General features: G+C 39.2%; 1 protein-coding gene across 4 annotated transcripts in view; it reads left to right on the top strand.

Moving 5' to 3' along the window:
* The window catches only part of MME (membrane metalloendopeptidase), a 53911-nt gene that overhangs the window by 29674 nt on the left and 6753 nt on the right, over positions 1-17484 (top strand). For all 4 annotated transcript variants that reach the window (XM_087739365.1, XM_087739363.1, XM_087739364.1 and 1 more), the window contains exons 14-20: positions 871-969; positions 2874-2954; positions 4438-4541; positions 7072-7130; positions 12375-12494; positions 13140-13273; positions 15432-15497. In XM_087739365.1, the coding sequence (XP_087595491.1) occupies positions 871-969; positions 2874-2954; positions 4438-4541; positions 7072-7130; positions 12375-12494; positions 13140-13273; positions 15432-15497 (663 nt within the window). The remainder of the gene's footprint in view (positions 1-870; positions 970-2873; positions 2955-4437; positions 4542-7071; positions 7131-12374; positions 12495-13139; positions 13274-15431; positions 15498-17484) is intronic.

Genomic DNA, 17484 nt, shown 5'->3' with positions numbered 1-17484 from the left:
TTTACACAGCTTTGATTACACTTTCTATTAACCTTTTCTATATAGCAGGTCCACTTTCTAAAAAAACTAACCTTCACATTTGCTTCTTAGTCAGTGTACCGCTGAGGAGTAACAAGAACGTATGTGCTAGGAGAGTCATTCCTTTGCACCTAAGTACTTCTGCGTTACTTGTCCTGAGCTGGCCTGCTTTCCAAGCAAATGACCACAGTGCGAAGTAACGTGTGCAATACGAAGATTACGTGTGCGCACTTGGAGGGAGAGAGGCATCTGCCTCCTCCACTTGTTCTATGAGCCAGCCTTGAACCTAAAGCACCACTGGCACATTGGCGATGGACAGTGCACAAGCCAATATGCGCGCCTGAGGAACAGCACTTATGGAAATTAACAGTCACTGCTTGTTCTTCGGGACTGATGCCAGCTCACATCCTGCCAACATGGGGCGCAGGGACAATCGGCTATTTCTGTTTGTCTTCAGTCACACAGAAAATTGCTGAAAATTAGCCTGGAGTTAAGCCTTAGTTTCCTCCTATCATTCCTCCTGTAATCCAGGCTTAAGATAGACCGTTTTTTGTGGTTGACATATACACAATAATTTGATCAGATGCACAACATCCAGCAGATGGATATCTGACAGATTTTTTGTGACTGAAGTTGCATTGCCTTGTGAACTCATGCCCATTCCCTTTCCTCCCACAGGACAGGTTAAAAGTACTACTTAACTTGAGCTCCAGATTTGAATGTGGCCCATAAATGGCATACACTCAAGCAGCTCATGCAGGAAAAACAAGTCTGTAATAAACAAGCTATGACTGTGGAAAAATAATTGGATCATTTTATGTGGATTTTTAACATACTCATGTTTTTTCCAAGGTTGAGGAAATGATTGCAGATATACGTGATGTTTTTATAAAAACCTTAGATGAACTTACCTGGATGGATGCAGAAACCAAAAAGAAAGCAGAACAAAAAGTAAGTTAAATCTTAAATATTGGTAATGTTGTGTAGTTCTATAAAAATCAGTATTTCAATTGTTTTTCCTGAAAAAAATAAGCAGTAACATCTGTCGCTATTTTATATACACAAAACCACATATATTTGTGTTTATATAGGCACAGCAGCTTACTGACTTCCTATACCAGATCCAGATTACATGGGAAGGGGCCTCTGTAGAGATAAGCACACAAAACAGGAGGAATCTGTATACAAGATTAAGACCTTCCAGGCAAATCAGTGATTAAGGGGCTAGATAATGAATGTCTACAAGAAAGTAATACTGAAAATGAGGAGGAATGATTTACGGTGATTTGACCAGCTATTAGGAGCAATAGGACAAAACCAAAAAGTCAAACCACAGGCTGGACATCATCAGTGAGTTCTCTTCTAAGGGAAGACGTAGCTTTAGACAGTTCATGTAAGTCTAGAGTAAGTAACAGAAATCAGTTCTAGAGAGCCCGGAATTGGGAGTGAAGCAATTGGAAGAACTATTTATTACATCTCTATTTTGTTATACTGTGGAGATAATAAAAAAATTTCAATTTTGAGTTTTTAATAATTTATTATTAAAATCTAATTTTTAAAAAGCTTGGAAAATATCATGGTTTTATTCATTATAGAGTGGGACCTGGCGTTTTCCTCCAGAATTTTGTGTTAGAAAATCTTAGAAAAAAACATTTAAAATAACTATCAAAATATTACTGGTTTATCAAACAACTCTAGACTGTAAAGTCCACAAAAAGCTACAACTGCAACAGATAGCTAAGACAGTCACGGCATCCAGTGAGCTTATACTGATTCTGATGTGATCAGACAGTAAAGATGCAGTTATATGAACTGGTGCTTATGTACATTCCTAGTGTTATTTCCACAGCTACACATATTGATCAGTTACCACCACACAGTAACTTCAAATCAGGAATGGCAGTGTAAGTCAGGTACTAAAGTGGAAATCCTAAATAAATTCTGTATTATGATTAGACGTAGACAGTATATGTACAAAGTCTATGAAATACTTCCACTGTTACGAACCATTTATTTGACAAAATGAGATGCAAACTGTCTGAGAAGTTATGATCCCACTCACACTCCACATGTTGTTTATAATGTTCACTTGTTTGTGGGAATAGCCTACATCAGAAAATTATTTGTATAAATAATGCGATTTTACTGCTAAATTTATTAGGACATATTTATATGGAAATACTAGAAAGAATTGCTAAAGAATCATTTGTTCTTTTTTTTTTTTTTAATTACTCCTGACATTGCCATCAATTACAAATCAAAACTTGGCTATCAAAAGAAACTGAGTAAGGTTTGGGTTAAAAAAATTTGTTCAGGACTTCAAATTGTCAAAAGCTGGGAACATTTAAGTGAATTATTTCACTTTAGTGTAGGTGTGGGAGCTAGTTAAGAAACACAGATACAGACCCAAACTGAGTCAAACTGTACAAATTTCTGGAAATTTGTAAATGTGTTTTCCTATACTGTACTGAAGTTAAAAAACATCCAGTTATTAATTTTATTTCTATTTTAGATGCTGTAAAATATGTCAAATATTTCAGGATTTCTGCTATTTGTTTAAACCAGCCTTTCAACTCAAAAGCATAGTTGAAATACGTTTCACTGTCTTGTGCACATTTCTCTAAGTTTACTTAAAAAGGAAGGAACAGAACATACTTTTTAGAATTTTCCATTGTTATAATTAACCATGAACTTTACAGTGCTTTCAATGAATTTAAAAAAGTAAACAAAACCTATATATAATTAACATCCTGGGTTTTCTGAAGTTGCTTCCATATTGCATTTATTGTATAATTTATGATTGATTTAAAAATATGGCTGGATTTGCTATGGGTATCAAATTATCTTGTCCCTAGGCAACAGCAATTAGAGAGAGGATTGGTTATCCAGATGAGATTGTGACTGATGACAATAAGCTGAACAGTGAGTACCAGGAGGTACGTATGCACAATAGGTGGTATAATTAGAAAAGGGTCTTAAGAGAAAAAATGGTGAATTTGCCTTCATAGCCAAGCCGAACCATATGCATCTGCACAGAATAACTCAATCTTGTGCTCAGTTGCACAAGTGTAAATAAGGATGTATTAAAAGCCAGTGTAGTACAGCTGATCCAGTACAGATGGTGGTAAGTATTTGATGGTATTTCAAGGGAACGTATAAGTTCTAGAGGAATTATGCTAGAATAAAACATGGAGGCAATGGTGTTCAGTCCACTATTTCTAAATCTGCCACGGATTGACATAATACTGGTTGAAGTGGCTGCGAGTACACATAACTTAGTAACTGTGCCTATTTATCCATGGATTGGAATTAGTCCCTGAAGTATGACATTGGACAGCCTGTATAATTTAAACTGCATCTGAGCTTTTTCAGTGCAAAAAGTGACCTCAGTATTCTTTTACCTTGTAGGTGCATTTGTAAGAGTAACTAACTCCATTAATATATTCGGTGTATGTGTATGTTCAGGCAGAATATGTCTCAGAAGTCAAAGTTTTAATTTTGAAAAATATAGACATATAACCAAAGTGTGCTTTTTCAGACACAATTTAAGCCTTATTCATCGTATTCTTTCTAAGGTGGAATTGCAGCTTACCAAGCTGGTAGCTACTGGTTTCAAGCAGGCAACTCCCAGAGGCTTGGGTCAAAACCAACAAATGCTGAACTCCACTGAAAATATATATATATAAAGAGGGGATAAAGATCTCTGGAAAAAAGTATACAGCTGCTAACATAGATCCAGCTACGGTATCAACTCTGTGATGTAGCAGAGCACTGCAAACCAAGTTCTAAATGTAGATCAAAAAATACTCTTAAAAATGCATTGCTTAGCTCATCGTGCTTAAGACGCGATTTTCCAGATCCAGTCAGAACTGTGTACAGTTCTGGTCCCTGTTATACAAAAAAGATGTGGATAGGCTGGAGGGGGTCCAGAGAAGGGCCGCCAAGATGATCAAGGGTCTGGGAAGCCTGCCGTATGAGGATAGGCTGAGAGAGCTGGGTTTGTTCAGCCTTGAGAAAAGGAAGCTTAGAGGTGATCTCATCACCATGTACCAGTACTTAAAGGGGAGCTACAAAGAAGATGGAGACTCCCTTTTTACAAGGAGTCACATGGTGAGGACAAGGGGTAACGGGTACACGTTACTCCCAGGGAGATTCCGATTGGACACGAGAGGTAAATTGTTCACAATGAGAACAGTCAATCATTGGAATAATCTCCCCAGGGAAGTGGTTGACTCTGCTACGCTTAACACGTTTAAGACTCAGCTGGACATGGTGCTGGGCCATCTCGTCTAGATTGTGCTGGAAAGGTTGGAGCAGATGATCCTCGAGGTCTCTTCCAACCTGGTATTCTATGATTCTGTGATTTTATTGCAAATCAATAACACCACCACTAAAGTATTTTTCCCTCTTTCTTTTTAGTTGAACTACAAAGAAGAAGAATATTTTGAAAACATTATTCAAAATTTAGTATTTACCCAGAAGAAAAGGTTGAAAAAGCTTAGAGAAAAGGTGGACAAAGAGGAGTAAGTATTTAAAAATACTGTGTATAGTCTTTCAGCCAGTTTCCACAGGAGGAGGAACGTGGAGGGTAATCAGTGATAATTTAATGACCTTCCTTCTCACTTTTTCCTCCATGAAGATGGCAGGTAAGAGGGCATTGCTCGTTTCTCAAAGGCTGGATCTACTTTATCAAGTAGGGCAAAGACATTGGGAGATGGTGTAGAAGGTTAAGTATTGTGGAGTAGGTCTAGTCTGGTCCCTTAGCTCCCGGAGTGGATTAAGTGGACTCCTGGAGAGCAGCTTTTTAATTAAGTTCATCTGAACGATTAATTTCATCCCTGAGAATTTCGTTTCTCTTGCTCAGAGACTGCATGAGAAAGCACGATTAAATGAGGATGAGCAGGAATTTACTTCAGAAATGTACTTTTGCTCTGAATTAAAATATTAATGTAGAATGTAGATGTACCAAAAGACTAACACGGCACATTCCCTAGCTGTACTGGTTACTCTTCCTGTCTGAGCTCTCACGCATTTGGAAGTTAATTTAAACCAAATCAGAAAAATTACTGTGGTCACCATAGGCAATGCTAACTTTGCAAGACCCATCATTTCAATACGGGCTGCAGAGCTGGATTTATGTTGAGGAAAGGATAAGAGAACTAGGTTTATACAGTCTAAGAAAGAAAAGACTAAGAGGAGGTCTTACTGCTGTCTTCAACTACCTAATGGGAGGCAATATAGAGAAGCCTGACTCTTCTTGGAGATGCATGGTGATAGGACAAGTGGGAAGAGACACAAGCTGGAACATGCAAAATTCTGACTAGGTGTTAGGAAAAACTTTTCACCACATGGGTGGTCAAACAAGACCCAGAGAGGTTGCGAGATCTCCATATCGCCATCCTTGGAGATACTCAAATCTTGAATGGACAAGCCTCTAAGCAACCTGATCTAGTTAGCTTCACATGGGGCCATATGACTTCTAAAGGTCCTTTTTACCTAAATTGTTTTATGGTTCTGTGTTTCTATTTTTAATTACTTTATCATTTTCATAGTGCTGTTCCAGACTTCTTTTTTAAGGAAAAAAAAATCAAAAACTGCAACTGTTCAGACTCTTTCTAGTCAGTCATCTTGCATCTTCAAACTCCCACCTTTTCAGAAGATGAAGCATATACTTCACACCTCGGGAATGACCACTATGAATGTTCCAAATACTATGTTGCAGCTTTTCAGAACTATAGGCATTATTGTGGATAAACAGTTCCAACTGTTGCTTTTGCTGTTCTGTATTTACATATCGTTAACTAAAAAGTTATGTTCCACCTAACAGCCACCTCACTTCTGCTCTATTTTAACTTCAAGCTGTGTTTGGGCTTGGCTTGTTCAATTGCTTCAGCTTGATTTAACACAACTCCTATTTTGTTCTCACAAGTGTCTATTAGTTAGGAGTAACTACCATAAGTTTAATCGCATTCAGATAATACCTGAAGTGAGCCTGGAAGTACCAACGACAATTGATTATACTCTGATAGTTATAATTTATTCTTCAAATTCATTTTCACTTAATCAAGCAACAGCCCCTGTTAGAATACTTTGCATTGCTTATGACTGGCATATGCAATACAGTTATCAAATAGATCATTTATCAGAGAAATTAATTTCACTCAGAGAGCACGGAGCCAGGAAATACAGCTTCAGTTGTGTGAGGCCCAGCTATTTTATCTTGTAGAATTGTTATCTCATTTTCTCTGACATCTTTTCTGAAATATTAAATGTGTACAATAATGACCCACATCAAAACAGTAGCCCTGCTTGTGATTCTAGGAATTTCATTAGCTGATCACTGGTGAAAGCCAGTAAAACTGTAAACTGGAAAAAAAAAGAGTTAAAACTCATTATTTCCCATGTGTTGAGATGGACCCAAAAGTAATGCCAAGAGCCTTCATCAAGGAAAGTAGGTATTATTTAAATTAAACCATAGGACTGTGAATCAAGCCGTGCCTCTGCCACAAGAGCTCGTGATGATCTTTGCATGTACCTTCACTCCTCAAGAAACTGCGTTAAGGAAAAAATTGTAATAGCCTCTAATCTGATACTCATGATGTACTGGTATTTGAGATAGCTGCATATATGACAACGATAGGTGACACAGAAATCCTTTCAAGTAGAGAGTCCTAAAAAAAAAGTTCCGTTACGCCCAAATGTTTAGATATCATTATAACCTCAGGTTCTGTGTTTCAGTTTCTTTATATGGGAAATTTTGCCTGTACAATGCTGCGGTATGAGTGGAAATAGAAACAAAAATTAAGTATCGTTGTTAATCAGTTTGAATAACGAAGGGAAAGGGCTACTAAAATGATTACGGTATTGGAGTGCCTGACATACAATGAGAGGCTGAGTGCACTGGGGCGTTGGACTTGACAGTCATCTCCAGAAGTACCTTCCAACCTCAATTATTCTGTGATTCTGTGATTCTGTGTCTAGGTTTGTTCCAGTAATCATTAACTCTGTCATTACAAACTGAAATTCTAACATTTATTCTTCTGTTGTTACTAGGTGGATAAGTGGAGCTGCTGTTGTCAATGCTTTTTATTCAGCAAGTAGAAATCAGATAGGTAAGGTTTACCAACTTATTACCTGGGTACAGATTTGATGGCCAAATTATTTATATATATATATATATACGTATGTATGTATTTTTAAAATCAAGAAGTGAAATGGTCTTAATATTATGGGGGTTGCAGAAGTGCCTCAGTGCAGCAAAATCAGAGGTTTCATTCATACTGTTTTTATCTCCTCATTTTTTGAATTGCCTTTTTGCAGAACAAGGACAGCGGCTCGGGATTCAGCCATGAAAGCAATAGCAGTGTGGAGTGGCTAGAAGTTTAATGACCAAGTAAATTTGGTGGCCCCAGCCTTTGTTTTTTTTTTTTTTTAAGGGATGAAGAGGGAGTACAGTACCAGTTTCACCTGAAGGAAACACTGACTAAAAGAAAGTTGTGGAACTTCCTGCCATAGAGTAGATTTGGCTTCGGTTCCTTACAGCCCCTTCGCAATGCCTTTGTACAAAGTTATTTGGTACGGCTTTGGGAAGGATGCTGAGTTTCATCCTGCTGGTTAATGAATACACCAGTTCATTGACTGAACTGCTCAGAATCTCCTAACGTTTCACATGGTAGGCCAGAATCACAGAGCCCCACGCCTGTTCTCATGAAGCAGTACACTTTGCTTTCTGTAATGGTAATTACACAGAGTGAGACCAGTCTAAAACAAATGTCCTGTTATCAAGGCAACAAACGTTCTGCCTGCAATGATGAAATAATGCTGGAATATTAGTGCAAAAACCAGCTTATTCTCATTTGCTATTTCCTCATCTCCAGCACTTTCCCATACACAGCTGTAAGATCCAGTGCTCAGAAAACAGTCTACAGCCATCAGCTTCACATAAGCTGTGCTGAGCCACCTGTCCCGTGCTGCATGGGACCAGGAGCTTGCGGGGTCACTGTTCCAGAGCTGCTTCAAGTCCCAAGCAGACAGAAATCCTACGTGGCTCTGTCACCACCTTCTCTATGTAAAAATAATCACGACAGTTGGAACAAAACATTTGGGGCTCAATGAAACCAGCATTTCCCAAAAGACAAAGCTTACTCAGAAAATCTCTCAGCAGCTCTCTTGTCTATAGCACTTCAAGATCTAATTATGAACCACAGTATATAAGAGCTCCAAACTAGTATTAAATAGTCCCATTTAAATTGCAAGTCTTAACTGTTAGCTATCTTAAATGCAAAGTTCTAACATACATTCTTTTACATATGGCTTAAGAAAAGTTTAAGGAATTTTGAGGCATCATTAATTGCTGTTCTCAAGATTTAAAGTCTGCCAGATGACTTCAAGTTCACTGTCTGATGTGTCATTTAATTCTGCTTCTTTTATGTTGGAAAAATGAGAATGGAAACCTGGTAGATTAAACCAAGGAAAAAATCAAATTTAAAAAGTAAAGGAAAAGTTCAGTACAATGAAATAGTTTTCGTAATGCTCTTGAGTATAAACATTTCTCATGTCAGCCTACCCAAAACCATCCATGGTTAAAAATAACTTCAAATAAGAAGAGAAAGCATTAAAATGCTTTTAAAGAAATTTAAAAAAAGAATCCATTATAGCTAAAGATTAGAACCGCATGGAGGCACTGAGGTTTCTCATCTTGTGAACCATAGCAGCTCTCTTCACAGTGGTGAAGTCTTTCAAGAGTCACAAAACATTTTACAACGTTAATTATGCCTCACAAGATTTCTGTCATACCCGTTCTGCAAATATTGTTATTATCCACATGTCATAAATTGCAGTGTCCTTTCTAAGCTGTTAGTGAGGTACTATGATCCATGCATAACTCCTGAAAATAAGTCTCTCAAAAATGAAAAAACCTTGTCCTGCAGGGCTCTGCACAGAAATGAAACAGTATCACAAAATGCACAAATGCACAAAATGAAACAATCTTGTTTATTTATGAAGGCTTCCAAAGAAAATATTTGGTAGAGATGTTATTTTCATTGCCAGGGATGAAATTACCACTTCTTTCCAGTTTTCAGTAATGGCTTCTGATATAGTCCCACTTCTTTTATCAAACGAACCATTAAATCAAGGTGAAAAACGTCAGGTACTCTCTTCCACTGGGCTCTTATAATACTAGTGTCAAAAATAGTGTCGCTGATCTGCAAGACTGCCACTGCCAGCAGGCCTCCCAGTAGCACCAGAGGTAATCAGAGGCTATATTTTGGGACCAAGTATCATACTTTATTACATGGCAAAAAGCGCTCCCTGTTGTTCGGTGAGCAAGCGCATCTGCACTAAGCCAAACGGATGCAGTTTTCTTCCAGTTTTTACATGGTATGTTTAATACAGCATATTAACATTTTCGCAGTCAGTGTTTTCTGTGCAAAAAAAGTTCATTTAGCACCCCCGATTGCGTAAGTCTTGATTCTGCAAGTGGAGGTTTAAAGGAATAGCATCAGGTTTATAATGGAAGAAATCAACAAACTAAGCCAAGCTTTCCAAAAGGATTTTTGCTTCTTAATTATTTCTGTCCCTACTGAAGAACTGAAGAAGATAAAAGAGAGCCTGCAGTCCTAGATTTTCAGATTTTACTGAGCCAGGTGATCTGTTAAGCAGACTCCTGCAAATACGATTCTGACTCCTACTAGTTGCCTGTGTCTTTGTAATATCTTGAACTTTCAGAATCACAGAGAGTACTGTTTTGGGCACAGTGGGACTGCACTCGACATCGTGCAGGCAAGAATGAGGAGGCATGGAGAAAACTCCTTGTATTGATGCAGTCATAAACAGGACAAGAGAATACAGCCCACTACAAATGGACTACGCATGCGGTGCTGTTGGCGTAGGAATTCAGCAGCTACAATACTCACCTATTTTTAGGTTTCACATCCTAGTGAAAACTTTGGTAATATTTGCCAAGGTTCATGAGCTTTTCCAGTTAACCCAAACTGTTTTGGCTTTGCAGCATGTTCTAAAGGTAAAACATGAAATGAGCATTGTGAAATCCAAGACAGACTTCATAGAGACAAAACTGTGTTGACTTAACTGACCAGCACTGCTTGGTTAAGGATGGCAAGACGTATGCAATCAGTTTGGCAAGTGGTAAAGCTAAGTGACATTTAGCTCATTACTGAACATTTAGCACAAAAATCTGCTCAGAAGGCTTTGTTTAAAATAGCTTTGTTCAGTAATTCGTAGAAGAGGAATCATGATTCGGAATACTGAAATTGGTGACTGGCAGTTAATATGAGCCATAAATTTTTACCTCATTCTTTAGCTATGGCATGCCACAGGATAATTAAAGCAGTCTGATCTTTAGAGTGATGTCTGAATTAGCTTAGTATTATGCTTTTAAAAAAAAATCCCTCTAAAGAGGAGTTCTGTGCATGATGTGTAGGAAAATTAGAGCTCTATTATTACATTTAAATATGGTCTGATCTTCACTGTTCCATCAGCACTGATCATAAGGATGCTGCTCAACCTCAAAAAAATCAGCTGAGCTGCTGTAGTAAGGTAGCCCACCCTATGGTCCTTTAGGTACCAGCTACCTCTGAGCCCCAGGCAGGCAGGCAAAATTGAACTGACCCATGCTCTGGCTGCTGGGGCGATACCGTGCAGCAGTCAGTCCTGGTAAAGGCGTTACTCTTCTCAGACACGTTCAACAAGGAAAGCAACGTGTCCTCTTCTTTTGTCCAGGGCTGCACAGATTCTGAGGGAAATACTTTATGCCTTTTCCTGCCTTGGGTGTTCACAAAGCTGAGAAGTACAATCTGCCCTTTAGATCCCAAAGGAGATGCACTTCTCTCTTCTTTAAATCTCTACTCGAAATGTATCCTCCACCGCGGGAGGAATGCCCGTCCACTTCAGACCTGTATTATGTAACAGAAGTCATGGCATAAGTTGTTTTCAGAAGGGTGGAGTCAAAAATAAATCTACGAATTCCGACATTTTACTCTAAAAATGGATGAGGTGACAGGGTGTTAATTAAACTGAACTGACAGTCCTGGGTAACCGTCTGCCTCCAGGGAGGGAAGATGGCCCTGTGGTTTCAAGAAAGACAGGCTGAGCTCCAAGCAAGTTACAGCTGTAGTATTCCAAGCCGCCAGGACTGATGCGCATCATTCTGAGTAAACATCTTGCTAGCATTCATCTCCAAAAAGAATAGTGTGCTGATGCTGTACCCTCCAGGTGTCGCTGGCTTGCCAGTCATCAAAATAGCCCATCAGACAGTATGGCATTTACACTTTACTATCAATACTTTCCGATAATAACATCAAAACATTTGGATAATTAATTCCATGTCGAACTAACAATGTAATAGAATTACTGTGACAGTAAGCAGCATTTTCCACAGGACAGCAGAAACGGTTTCTTTTCTAACCTGTTTATTACTTTTCAATTTTCCCATGGTTCTTTCTCCTCTTGAAAGAAACTGCTAGAACTGTACTGGATTGATGCTGAAATGCAAGAAGTATCTGTTTTCTTTCTTTTGTTGTGTGAAAACTGTCATCCAACTCCTCTTTTTTGTTCAAGTTTTGTAGAGTTACATACATCTCATTCACAATGAGAATTAATACTTTATATTGCTGCAACAGCCTGAAGTATAGGGAGAAGGCCCGCATGAGATATAAAGTGTAACTGAATATTTTATAGGTTTTTTTTAATTCTTCATTTATATAAAGATCACAATTGCAACATGATTTCTTTTTTACTTATTTGTTTCTTAAAAGCCTAGAAGAATGAGCACAGAAGTGGGTGAAAAGAACTGCTTTGTTCCTGTTCTTTCATTGCCAGCTTGGCCTATTTTTATTGATTCTAGTGGGAGTTACTGATACTTTCAGTGGAAGAATGAATTCCTCTCTCTCAGGTTGATTTGGGGGCGGGGGGGGGGGGCAATGATCAAATAATTTATTGTTCTAGGGGAACACCCTCCCACTTTTCATGATGTTGTGAGGTTTATTTAATAATGATACAGGAGTCTGAGAAAGCTAAGTGCTGTAAATTGGAAAAGTAAACTGCTTTTTTGCAAAGTAACATAGTTAACAACGACAAAGCAAAAGCTGATCATGATTTTGCAAGTGTCTGAAGAGCTATTTTGCTTTACCCTAGGCTTGAGGCGGTAGGGGAGTGGTCGTGCTTATCTGTTCCTCCTGTCCCACAGCCATTACCATGTGTCAATTCACTTATTGTTGCTGGTAAATCTGAGGGAACAGCATGACTTTGGTTGAAGCCCATAAAAATGGTCTGTTCACACTGCGCACATAGGATAATGAGGCAGTGCCTTAACTGTGTTGTGGGTTTTTTTGCAGTCTTCCCTGCCGGCATTTTGCAGCCCCCTTTCTTCAGTGCATCCCAGCCCAAATCTCTGAACTACGGTGGCATAGGCATGGTCATCGGTCATGAAATCACGCATGGTTTTGATGACAATGGTAAGGCACCGAGTTTCTAGTTACAAACCTTACAATGCACGGAATGTTTTACATGCTTTAGTGCTTAATCATTCCAGGGGGCAGATAAAATGAAGATTAAGTTTCCATATATAAAAACAAATCTGGATTTCTGAGGCTTTACAGTACTGTTCCCCATGATGAGTCCCAAAAGCGCTATCCAAAGAATCCCACAGACACTCCCGTAGCTGCTAGGCTGCAGCAACAGCCCAGGATGCGGGCCTGCAGCACACAAGGGCTTTTAATATAGTTGCTGGTCACTTGCTTTTCCCAAAGGCTGCATCAAAAACCATCATGAACTACACATAATTGTGAACAGGGTGTGTCACTAGGCTGGCAGAGGCGTGAAGCTAAGGGTCTAGCTATCAGACCTGCTGCCCAGCCACATCAGTCATTTCTAGACCCACACTGTGATCCATCCAGCTTTGACTCACAGGTCAGAACCATACTAGACTTCCTAAGAGAGCCTTAATCTCTTAGGAGAAAAAAAAAAAAAGAGCATCATCTGTATGACTGCCTCACTACAGTGATTTTTTTGCATGAGTCATTATACTTACTTGCTACCCCTCTTACTGCATCAAAAACCTCTTTTCCTGTATACATAATTCTGTTAACATATTATTACAGGCAGAAATTTTAATGAGAATGGAGACCTCGTAGACTGGTGGACAGAAGAATCAGCACGCAATTTTAAGGATCTGTCCCAGTGTATGGTGTACCAGTATGGAAACTTTTCATGGGACCTAGCAGGCGGACAGCATGTATGTCATATTTATTTGTAACTACCAATGTTATTTTTAATGAGAAAGCACAAAATCTTATGTCCTAAATATGCAAACCCTTATTCGCGTGAATGCTCTCTTGGCTTATGGCCAACACTGTTGCCCCTACACCAAAAAAAAAAAGGCAAAAGAGATTCTTAAAATTAAAGATAGTCGTAAAAACTCCACACATACGCTGACTGGTCTGAAAGAGGCAGGATTTATGTTCTGAAGGAGTGGCAGTCCTTGGAAGTTTGAACCTCATTTCCCCAAATCTCGATGCGCAAATAATATATATATCCATCAAAACAAATCCTGCCTGCTGCTTTCCTTCACTCAGAAGTTTCTTGCTCTTTCCCCAAGACAAACATCTGGACTACAGAGCAAAGATCAGGGTGCAGTAGGAGAGGAAAAGATGATATGCAGATTTAGGGGAGGCAGGCAATCTAAATGTGATTGCATTTATAGCATTGTGCGCAGTTAAAATTATTAGGCATTCAGTGTAGCGTCTGTGTCTGGAAGCCCTAATTTCACGAGAACAGGTAGCAGGATCAGGTCTGTTCTGTGTCCCGGCAAGATCAATATTCCATTAACTCACAGGAACAGGTGACAGTGATATTACAGTTACTCATACTGAACCAGAGACCAGTCCTGTTCCTATTAAATGTGGGCTGCAAAACTGCCACTGAAGGGAGACGGCCCTGTACATGTAACGCAGCACTTCACAGCCTGTCATTTCAGGGGTGACCAAATGCTCTGCTGATGCACCTGCCTTGTCTCTAGTACACAACCCAGCTTTAATCATCTAGAGACAGTTTGACCATCTTCACGCTGCTCCCACCCTGCTGCCATAGGGATTTTACTGTCCCAGGTTGGCAGTGCATACTTCAAAGCTACAGGTAGCAAAATTTCAACCACAGTTACTAGCTGAGCTGCCATCATTCCGTCAACCAAGGTACACACTGCACCAACGCAGTTTGTAGTTCACGGTCCTGCATCTTCCACATGGCAAGTGACATGACAAGCGAGTGTCAGACTCTGGGTCATTGCTGCCCAGTAAAGAAGGGAAAGCGGTTTACTACAGGAGCACTCGGTTCCGTTGCATTGTGGAAGACCACTTACTTCTAATATCCACCTCGTTTATTTTGGACTTCACTGGCTAACCATGTGCAGCATTGAACTGTGCCACCACCCGTGTTTCTGTAAGGAACAAAATTTCTCTTGGATGGGACCTCTTAGAGTTAAGTGGCGAATGAGAAGACACTTTCAAGAAGCTATTTCTCTGACTACTACTGTCTGGTTTTTTTAGAAGCTGACAATATATTCCATCATACAGAATAGGGAAAAGATAAAACTTCCAGCCCTGACGTTTTCCTAATCTGTGTGTTAAACTGTTGGGACTCACAGAGAGACCATTAAAAACAGAGAATAATATTTCAACATATTTTTCTGCCATTTTTTCACACATTAAATTCAATCTAATGATGATTCTAAGTTTTGCAGCTGTGAATATCATAACCCAATCTCTTGGGCTAAAGGTTGAAAATATAATTTTTTAAAAGTAAAATTACAGAGTCTTCATTACCAAAGCTTCATCATTTTTAGTGATACTTCACTGAGTTACGAATACTATACCAGCTAAATAGATATCTTCTGTGTATCTTGCTACCAAAGAGCTACCTAACTTGCCTAATACACAGGAAAATACCGACTTTCTAGCAGATGTGCTGATGTCTGTTAACTGATAATTTCAGCTATTTGTAGTTTGGATTTTTACTTGTTTCATAGACTACACGGACAGATTCTGCCCACTTCCTCTAATTGGAACTGTAATAAGAAGCAGAGGGTTAAAGACATGGAGAAAATAGGAAGAATGAATGAACGAACGTTGACTAAGCATCACAAAATCTGGGTAAAAGAGATACGAGAGCCCAGAAATAGGAGAAGAAAGAGAATTAGGGAAAACAATAGTATCTGCATGGATTTTGAGACAAGGGAGGCAAAGACTTTTCAGGGATGTTAACATAATCTTCTGCTAAAACTTCACATTTGAAGGGAATTCTTGCCTTCAAAAAGTGCAAAATGCACAGTTTATCATTACAGGTCCTGGATAAGCTCTTCTTTTCCGAAAACTATACTTTTCCTTTCTATTTTACAGCTGAGTGGAATCAACACACTAGGAGAAAACATTGCTGATAATGGAGGTGTTAGACAAGCATATAAGGTAAGAAGTATCCATTTTTCTATTTTAGCTGAAACCACCATAGATTAAGAAAATTAATTTCAGAGCCTTTGAAGAAGAAACATTATTTTTGCGTTAGGGACAGGACCATACCTACTGCATCATCGAGGCGTGGTTTAGAACTATTGACTAGCTGTTGCATTTCTTTCATCCTGTTAATTATTTCAGGATATATATTATCTGTTCCTAGTGCACTCTTTTCCAGCTGACTTCTTTCTATTTTTTTTTTAAATTTTTTTCCTTTTGTGAATAGGGAATTTGTAGAATGAAAACATTTAATGAATCACACTTGGACCATCACCTAACTGAACTGATGATACTGAGCAGCTGTCTGCCTCCGGCTGGCTGTCTTCACCAGCTTTTTTATGCCAAGAAGGAGGGACAGAATGACTTTCTTCTGACCCATAAACAGTCTCTGCCTACATGAAACACTATTCGCTTTTCAAAAAACTGTTCAAAATATCATCTTGTCCAAGTGACTTCCGTCCCCTGTACAGGTATCCAAACATGTCAGTGACATCTGGACTCCTTGCGCTAAGCCTTCCATGGGAGCTTGAATGCTTTTTGGCTTTCCTTCCATTCTCTTCCTGAAACAGATACTTAACTCCTTAGATTGGCCAACTTTGAGACGGAAAGTAAAAGAAGCAGAGGGCTTCTCTTTGTGAATGCAGGTTGGGAGGTGAGAAGCAAGTCAGCTCCTCTATGAACTTTTCTTGTTACTTGCAAATCTAATGGTTGCAGGCCTTAATAACGCGGTCCCTCTCCTTCCCTGAACACCTCGTTCTATGGCAAAACATTCAATACCTGATAACTGGAGTGCTGCCATTCCTCAACGAAGTGCCCGCTGCGATGCATGGGCCAACTCACACTTCTCAAAGTTATCATCACAGTTTCTGCAAAGAAAGTCATCAGCAACACTTACTTCACTAGAAGTATATATGTTTGAGGGCAAATACAATTATTAATGAGTTTAAAGAATGATTTGGAAGCCTAAAAGAGGTGTCAGTACAGCATATTAGATTTGTCTGATCTTCAATTACTGGAACATTTGTGCATTTAAAAAAGAACAGTACAAACCCACAAAAGGGGATACTCTTTCTGAAAGGAATGGGAATAGCCAGAGAAAAATTAGGTCAGAAGTATTAGCAAAAAAAAAATTAGATATTCATAATTATTATGACATCATATAAATAGTAAGAAAAGGTCCAAAAGGAATCTTGAGAGGTCATCTAGTCCACCCACACCTCCTAGCAGGTAGAATCAACCATTTCTGTATCATTCAAATATACCGTAAGAGAGGTTGCGCTACCTCCTTGCTGCAGCTCAAGTGCCATCATGTCTTTGCTTTCAACAGTGGAAACAGAGAGCAATCTGCTCCTTTTCTGCAACCTTTTATGTATTTGAAGGCTGTTACATACTTGAATGCCCAGACTTCTCTTCTTCAGACTAAACAAACCCAATTCTTTCAATCTTTCCTCATAGGTCATGTTTGCTAGACCTCTGCTCATTCTTGCTGCTTTCTTCTGGGCTCCCTCCAGTCGGTCCACATCTTTCCTTAAGTGCAGTGTCCAAAACTGGACGGAGTGCTCCAGCTGAGACCTGGCCAGTGCCAAGTAGAGTAGAAGGATTACTTCATGTATCTTACATCAGACACTCCTATTTATACATCCCAGTATGACACTTGCCTTTTTTGCAGTACCGTGGCACTGTTGGCTCTTGTTCAGCTTGTTATCCGCTAAAACTTGCAGAGCCTTTTCATTTCAGTAGACCTGTTAACCGCCCATTCCTCAGCTTGCACTTGGGCAGTTGATTGGCTTCACTCGTGCGGTAGCTTGGCACTGGCTTTAGTCAGAACATTTCCTCAATTTGCCCGCATCTTTCTATCAGTAACGATATACTAACAACACATTGTTTGATGCATGGTCTTCCTAAGAAACATGAAAGCAGCTCTTCTTACTACGGAAAGGTT

This window comes from Nipponia nippon, unplaced genomic scaffold, assembly GCF_047370975.1.
Source record: "Nipponia nippon isolate SJK-2023a ecotype South Korea unplaced genomic scaffold, ASM4737097v1 scaffold_7, whole genome shotgun sequence".
NCBI lineage: Eukaryota > Metazoa > Chordata > Aves > Pelecaniformes > Threskiornithidae > Nipponia > Nipponia nippon.
The sequence above is the reverse complement of the archived record's forward strand: the minus strand, read 5'-3'. Positions and strand labels throughout refer to the sequence as shown.